This window comes from Hyperolius riggenbachi, chromosome 5, assembly GCF_040937935.1.
Source record: "Hyperolius riggenbachi isolate aHypRig1 chromosome 5, aHypRig1.pri, whole genome shotgun sequence".
Lineage (NCBI taxonomy): Eukaryota > Metazoa > Chordata > Amphibia > Anura > Hyperoliidae > Hyperolius > Hyperolius riggenbachi.
The window spans coordinates 4,986,411-4,995,103 of record NC_090650.1 but is presented as its reverse complement, the minus strand read 5'-3'; the positions used below and the strand labels follow the sequence as shown (position 1 = coordinate 4,995,103).

The 8,693-nt window shown below is 50.0% G+C and overlaps 1 protein-coding gene across 1 annotated transcript in view; it reads left to right on the top strand.

Moving 5' to 3' along the window:
• The first annotated feature begins 1,975 nt into the window (after positions 1-1,975).
• LOC137518529 (serum paraoxonase/arylesterase 2-like) overlaps positions 1,976-8,693 on the top strand; it is a 59,311-nt gene continuing 52,593 nt past the window's right edge. The window contains exon 1 of the mRNA XM_068236510.1: positions 1,976-2,067. Coding sequence (XP_068092611.1) covers positions 1,976-2,067 — 92 coding nt within the window. The remainder of the gene's footprint in view (positions 2,068-8,693) is intronic.

Here is an 8,693-nt window from a genome sequence, read left to right as displayed (position 1 = left end):
TTGATAGAATCTATTTCCGTTCGATTGACTCCATAGGATTAATCGATGGCTGAAACCGACCAGTGTATGGGCCCCTTTACAGAGTGTCCAGCGCTGGATCCATGGTCTTGAGGTGGTCTCGCATTTTCTGGAGGGTCCAGACGCTTCCTTGTAACGAAGTAAGTACGCAACTTTCTCTTTCTTGAAAGTCACAGGTTTGGTTTAAAATGTATAAAATGCAAATACAGAACTCGATATATATTAAAGTGTTCGGCACCAAAATTCCATTTTACTGAGTTTGGAAAATATGTTTTCTTTTACTTTTTTAAACTACTGTAGTTCACAGCAGCCCATTGGTGGCTTTTCGTACACGGGACCCCCACCCACCCCACACCCATTGGTGTACTCTGATTGTCAGTTAATGCAAAACAATTGATTTAAAAACGTCCATTTTGCAATTACTAGTTAAAAACTACAAGGTCATTTTTCTAAACTAAAATTTTGATTTGTTCCCACTTGTTGCAATTTACAGGAAAAAATCGTTCACGGCGGTCACATTCGTAATTTCACAAAAAAGCAAGACAAAATTTAGGAATGGATTAAGCAAAATGAATTAAATTTGGAAAGCACAACTACATATAATCATATTTGCTAAATTTTATGTAAAATTAGCAGATTTTGATCACCACTAGGACTGAAGGAGGCACAAAGAGTGACAGAAGGAGGCACAAAAGGGGACAGGAAGGCAGAGGTGGTGGTACAGAGGGGCAATGTGGAGGCAGAGGGACACAGAGGGGGACACTGGAGGCACAGGGGGACACAGAGGAGGTACAGAGGGCAGACAGAGGTGACACAGTGGGGGACACTGGAGGCACAGGGGGGCACAGAGGAGGTACAGGGGACAGAGGTGACACAGAGGGGGACACTGGAGGCACAGGGGGGCACTGAGGAGGTACAGGGACAGAGGTGACACAAAGGGGGACACTGGAGGCACAGGGGACACAGAGGAGGTACAGAGGACAGAGATGACACAGGGGGACACTGGAGGCACAGGCGGGCACAAAGGAGGTACAGAGATGGCACAGTGGGGGACACTGGAGGCACAGAGGAGCAGAGGAGGTACAGGGGACAGAGATGACACAGTGTGGGACACTGGAGGCACAAGGGGACACAGAGGAGGTACAGAGGGCAGAGGTGACACAGAGGGGGACACTGGAGGCACAGGGGGCACAGAGGAGGTACAGGGGACAGAGGTGACACAGAGGGGGGCACTGGAGGCACAGGGGGGCACACAGGAGGTACAGGGGACAGAGATGACACAGTGAGGGACACTGGAGGCATAGAGGGGCACAGAGGAGGTACAGGGGGCAAAGATGACACAGAGGAGGACACTGGAGGCACAGGAGGGCACAGAGGAGGAACAGGGGACAGAGATGGAACAGTGGGGGACACTGGAGGCACAGGCGGACACAAAGGAGGTACAGGTGACAGAGATGACACAAAGGGGGACACTGGAGGCACAGAGGGGTAGAGGAGGTACAGTGGACAGAGATGGCACAGTGTGGGACACTGGAGGCACAGGGGGGGCACAGAGGAGGTACAGGGGACAGAGATGGCACAGTGGGGGACACTGGAGGCACAGGGGGCACAGAGGAGGCACAGGGGGCGTAGAGGAGGTACAGGGGACAGAGATGTCACAGCGTCTCGACGTATTCATAGATTCAGCAGGTTAGGAATGAACCTACAGTACCTATCTCATTCATTAACCTGCACTTTCTACACACTTTTCTTTAGTAATTACACGCACAAGATTATCTCCACCACGTTGTTGTAACTGCAGCCTGTCCTGCCAGAACCTCCCTCTACCTGCCCCCCAGCAAGTAGAGCTGCTCCAGCCACCCTCCCCTACCTGCCCTCCCAGCTAATACTACTGCTCCAGCCACCCTCCCCTCCCTGCAGTCAGAGCTGCCCGAGTCAGGTGTATGGATGCAGTAACATGGGCGCTCTGCTGAAGCTGACTGTCCTCGGGGTGCTCCTGGGATTCGGGGTGCTCCTGGGATTTCTGGTGGAGCGCACCGTCCGCTTTCTGTAAGTTACTTTTATCATCATTCGGGAGATCTGGCGCCGGGTTTGCACAACAGAAGGTGTTACTACTGATTAATGACCTGAAACCTTTCCAGGAATGCAGCTCTGAGAAACCTGTATTTTCTGCTCTGATTTTCTGGTGTTATTTTACTCTGAGAACATGTGTGACAAACTGCAGAAATCAGACAATGGCCTCAATTCACTAAGATCATGCTGGAGATAATAAGGCAAGAGAAAACTTACCTCCACACAGTAAGAGAGTTCTCTTATCTCTTCATTCCTTACGTTACCTCTTCTGTAGTTAATTTACCTCTTCTGTAGTTAATTTACCTCCTCTGTAGTTAATTTACCTCCTCTGTAGTTATTTGCACATGCAGTTAATGAACAGCCTGTCTTTAACTCTGGAGTTATTTTAAGGATTAAAGGGAAGGTTCAGGGACTAGCTAAAAAAAATAAAAATCCATTTCCACTTACCTGGGGCTTCCTCCAGCCCGTGGCAGGCAGGAGGTGCCCTCGGCGCCGCTCCGCAGGCTCCCGGTGGTCTCCGGTGGCCGACCCGACCTGGCCAGAGGTCGGGCCTCTTCTGCGCTCCATGGTGCGTTCCACGCCGGCGCGCTGACGTCATCGGACGTCCTCCGGGTTGTACTGCGCAGGCTCAGTAGTTCTGAGCCTGCGCAGTACAGCCCGGAGGACATCCGATGACGTCAGCGCGCCGGCGTGGAACGCACCATGGAGCGCAGAAGAGGCCCGACCTGGCCGCCGGCCTGGCCAGGTCGGGTCGGCCACCGGAGACCACCGGGAGCCTGCAGAGTGGCGCCGAGGGCACCTCCTGCCTGCCACGGGCTGGAGGAAGCCCCAGGTAAGTGGAAATGGATTTTTATTTTTTTTAGCTAGTCCCTGAACCTTCCCTTTAAAGATAGAAGAGTTAAATTTAGATTTGCCTGAGGTAAAATGTTGCCTGAATACTACATGCCTTATCACCATGGTAACAACTCTAGAAGAGTTATTAAAGACAGGAGATAAGTTTAGTGAATTGAGGCCATTCTCACACCTGATTGGATTTTTTAGCAGAAATTTGGCCATTCATGTTGATCTATTACCGTGGCGATCAGAAACGATCACTTAACCGCGGGATCAGTGGCGTCTGAAGGGGGTGGTGCAAGGAGCCGCTCGCCCCTGGTCTCAGCGTGGGGGGGGAACGGGGGTGACAGCCGCCCCCCCCTGCAGCCAGGGGGTTACCGCTACCCAGAACCCCCCTCCCCCCCCGCTTGTGAAGCTGCCTGCCTGGTCACCAGCCGCTGGGCAGTGGAGAGGTATCCAGGCTTTCTGGAGGAGGGACCGCGAGGCAGCAGAAGAGGTAAAGCGGGGGGCTAGGCTACCTATACTGGCTGCATCTATTCCTGGCAACCTGTACTGGCTGCACCTATTCCTGGCTACCTATACCGGCTGCACCTATTCCTGGCAACCTGTACTGGCTGCACCTATTCCTGGCTACCTATACTGGCTGCATCTATTCCTGGCAACCTGTACTGGCTGCACCTATTCCTGGCTACCTATACCGGCTGCACCTATTCCTGGCAACCTGTACTGGCTGCACCTATTCCTGGCTACCTATACTGGCTGCACCTATTCCTGGCTACCTATACTGGCTGCACCTATTCCTGGCAACCTGTACTGGCTGCACCTATTCCTGGCTGCCAATGCTGCAGGCAGCTATTCCAGGCTACCTATACTCGCTGCACCTATTCCAGGCTTCCCATGCTTGCTGCAGGCCCGTTTCTAGGGCCGTGTGGCCCGTACGGCCACCCTGAGCAATGAGGGGAGGGGCAACGTGATGGAGGGTGAGCTGCAGCTGTAGGGAGGGTGGCCCGACCTCTCCCTCCCTTTCTCTCCCAGGCCGCCCTCCTTGCTCCCCCCTCCGACAGAAGAGTGAGCCCAGCAGGAAGCACTGTATACAACAACTCACCTTTCTGCGTTCCAATCGCTGATCACTTGCCACTAGTCTTCTCCTCTGCATAGCCGGGGTATACATAATCTACTACCTGTTTAGCTATAGCTGTGGGGACCAATAGCTGGCTACCTATACTGGGGCACCTATACCTGGTTACCTATGCTGGAGGAACCTATAGCTGGCTACCTATATTGAGTGCAACTAGACCTGGCTAACCTATACTGCGGGCACCTATACCTGGCTCCACGGGGGTGGGGGGTTCAATTTTTACACCCTCTTCCTGGTGCATTTTTGCCTAAAAACTGCCCTGACTGGCTGCACCTATTCCAGGCTACATATACTGGCTGCACCTATTCCAGGCTACCTTAGAGGGAAAACAGAGGCGCCAATAGAATAAAAATAGCTAAAATGGTTAAAAATTGCTGAGAAGGGAGTGGTGGACTACTTCTACTTGTAGAAGAAACACAGTCACTGTGCTCGTTCAACATCACAGGAAATGTATTGATCTACTCCAAAAACAGCACAATGCGTTTCGCACACAATACTGATATTGCCTGTGAAAGCGCCTCTGTTTTCCCTCTAAGTTACCAGAGTCCACCCCTGGTGGAGGGTGTTACCCCTTATTCTTCCCATCTACAGAGAGTGACATCTTAAACCTGAGTGGGGACAGGTCTAATCTCCCCACCTACCTATACAGTGGTTGCCTGTGCGGTAATCCTGGTTTGTGAGTATTATTGCTTACTTTTCATTATCCATTCCTTTACCAGTAAATACTACACTATAGTGGCTGACGGTGTCCCTCTCTGTGTGTATTCCAGGTTACCTGTACTGGGGGCACCTATACCTGGCTACCTGTACTGGGGTCACCTATACCTGGCTACCTATACTGGCTGCACCTATTCCTGGCTACCTATACTGGGGTCACCTATACCTGGCTACCTATACTGGCTGCACCTATTCCTGGCTACCTGTACTGGGGTCACCTATAGCTGGCTACCTATACTGGCTGCACCTATTCCTGGCTACCTGTACTGGGGTCACCTATACCTGGCTACCTATACTGGCTGCACATTTCCAGGCTACCTATACTGGGGGAACCTATACTGTACCTGGCTACCTATACTGGGGTCACCTATAGATGGCTACCTATACTGGCTGCACCTATTCCAGGCTACCTATACTGGGGGAACCTATACCTGGCTACCTGTACTGGGGGCACCTATACCTGGCTACCTATACTGGCTGCACCTATACCTGGCTACCTGTACTGGGGGCACCTATACCTGGCTACCTATACTGGCTGCACCTATTCCAGGCTACCTATACTGGGGGCACCTATACCTGGCTACCTGTACTGGGGGCACCTATACCTGGCTACCTGTACTGGGGGCACCTATACCTGGCTACCTGTACTGGGGGCTCTATACCTGGCTACCTGTACTGGGGGCACCTATACCTGGCTTCCTATACTGGCTGCACCTATTCCAGGCTACCTATACTGGGGGAACCTATACCTGGCTACCTATACTGGGGGCACCTATAGCTGGCAACCTATACGGGGGTACCTACACCTGTTTAACTATACTGGGGTCACCTATACCTGGTTACCTATACTGGAGGCACCTATACCTGGCTACCTATACTAGTGCACCTATACCTGGCTACCTATACTGGCTGCACCTATACCTGGCTACCTATACTGGGGGAACCTATACCTGGCTACCTATACTGGGGTCACCTATACCTGGCTACCTATACTGGGGTCACCTATACCTGGCTACCTATACTGGGGGGCAGCTATGCCTGGCTACCTATACTGGCTGCACCTATTCCAGGCTACCTATACTGGGGGAACCTATACCTGGATACCTATACTGGGGGCACCTATAGCTGGCAACCTATACTGGGGGTACCTACACCTGGCTAACTATACTGGGGTCACCTATACCTGGTTACCTATACTGGAGGCACCTATACCTGGCTACCTATACTGGTGCACCTATACCTGGCTACCTATACTGGGGGAACCTATACCTGGCTACCTATACTGGGGTCACCTATACCTGGCTACCTATACTGGGGGCAGCTATGCCTGGCTACCTATACTGGCTGCACCTATTCCAGGCTACCTATACTGGGGGAACCTATACCTGACTACCTATACTGGCTGCACCTATACCAGGCTACCTATACTGGGGTCACCTATACCTGGCTAACTATACTGGGGACACCTATACCTGGCTACCTATACTGGGGACACCTATACCTGGCTACCTATACTGGGGGCACCTATACCTGGCTATCTATACTGGGGGCACCTATACTGGGGGTACCTGTGACTGGCTACCTATACTGGGGCACCTATACCTAGCTACCTATACTGGGGGCACCTATTCCTGGCTACCTATACTGGGGTCACCTATACCTAGCTACCTATACTGGAGGCACCTATACCTGGCTACCTATACTGGGGGCACCTATGCCTGGCTACCTATACTGGCTGCACCTATTCCAATCTTAAAATTTAAAACACATACAAATAAGAAGTACATTTCTCCCAGAGTAAAATGAGCCATAAATGACTTTTCTCCTATGTTACTGTCACTCACAGTAGGTAGTAGAAATCTGACATTACTGACAGGTTTTGGACTAGCCCATCTTCTCATAGGGGGTTCTTAGGGCTGGTTCACATGGCCTTCTGCCGAGCTTTCGCCTGGCGCCACATTCAAACACCAGCGTTTAGATGCTAGCTTTTGGAAAGCCTTCAAGGCTAGCAGTTTGGGTCTCTGCAATTGTTTCCTGGCGTTTACCGCGTTTCCCGCCTCTGACAGCAACATGTTGCTTTTGAGATAAGACGCATCACCTGGATCAACCGCCAGGCTTTCATGAAAGCCTGCAAAAGCCAGCTCTAAATGTTCCCATTCACTTGAATGGGACAGCGAACGATCCCAAAATACGCTGCATCCGAAACACCATGTCAGGAACCGGCCCCGCAGCAAGCCTGCAGATACGGTTCCCGACTGCGGGTTTGACCAGATCGAGAGGGGAAGCAGCCTTAGTCGAGCTAACACAAGGCTGTTACCCCTCAAACACTTCTCACTGCCACCACTAGCTGCCGCTAGGCACTTCCACTCTGCTGTCGAGTGATCTGCACGCAATCCGCGTTTTCGTATTCAGGTCAGTTTTGCGCTTTAGGCCGAATACGGGAACGCCACGCACACACACACACACACACAGTACAATCATACAGTGGCAAGGCACAATCAGGCACTTAATCTTGCAACGCAAGTTACACTGCAGTCTCTCTAGGCTATGAGCGTTAGCTTAGTACAGCAGATGTCAAACTTATTAAATAACGATTTAATATTCCAGAAAAAAAGTGGAACAATGCAGAAAATAATATATACAAAAGATTTACAATAACAAAGTAAAAGTTACAAAATAAAAGTTACAAAGATACACAAGACAAGTTGCATAAAATAAAAACGGGGATAAACAGAAATTGAACTTTTACCAGCGCAAATGTCCAACCGTGGAGGGACACAAATGTTCTGATTCGCTCAGGATCAGGAGAAGATGATTTGTGAAGGTCTTCTGCTGGCTCTTATAGCCTGATTTGTTGCCCAGGGCAATGGATGTTCAGTCCCACAATCTAATGCATCTTCCCCAAAGTGTGACATCACCTGTCTGTCGAGCCCCCTGTCACATCTGGGCTAGCTGTGGCATGCAAATGTCAAGGCTTTTCCTGTCCCACTTTGGATTTCGCAGACATTTCCAATTTCCACCGGTAAAAGTGTATGTACACAAACATCAAAAAAGACTTCCCTACTCCCGGTGACAATTGTCCAAGCAAAAATACACATCTGAGACAGTATTTCATAGCAGATCAAAGGTGAAAACCTGACTGCTATTGGCATAATAAGCCATTTCCTGGCCAGAGGCTAGCAGGCCAATAAAGTAGTTCCTGCTCTCTTATTCAGACCCAAGGGTAGCCAATCACCTGTATAGGCTTCAAAGTGGTTGGGCAACTGTCTGATTAAGTGTTTCCTAATTAGAAGCAGACAATGGTAGCTTTTCCTGCAGGCAATTGAATGCAGAGTTAATTTACATAAGGAACTCCAGGAAGCCAGACTGGCCTACATACACCTCTGAAAGATACACAGCAGATGAAAAATAGGGCTTCCACGAGATACAACATGGCTGCTATGTTCTGCATATTACCGTACATATTATCATCACCACATATATCATCACACGCCACGTTAAACGCCACAAAAATGCCCGTGTGAACCAGCACTAAGGCTTTCTTTTATTTTTAAAAGCACTTAGTGAATGGCAGTTGCTCCGTCCAACAACCAACATAGTGTATGGTGAGCAGGGAAGCTGGCCAGCATCTTTGTATACATTCTTTTCAGGGAATGTCTTTATAAAGAATAAAGGCCATGCTGAGAATCCCCCATGAAGAGATGGAGTAGCCCCAAACCTGTCAGTAACGTCAGATTTCTACTACCTACAGTAAGTGACAGCAACATAGGAGAGAAGTAATTTATGGCTCATTTTACTCTGGAAGAAACATACTTCTTATTTGTATGTGTTTTACATTTTAAGATTTTCACGACAGTTCCTCTATAAGAACTGCTTTAATCACATTGTCCTTTTCCACAGATACACGTCAATA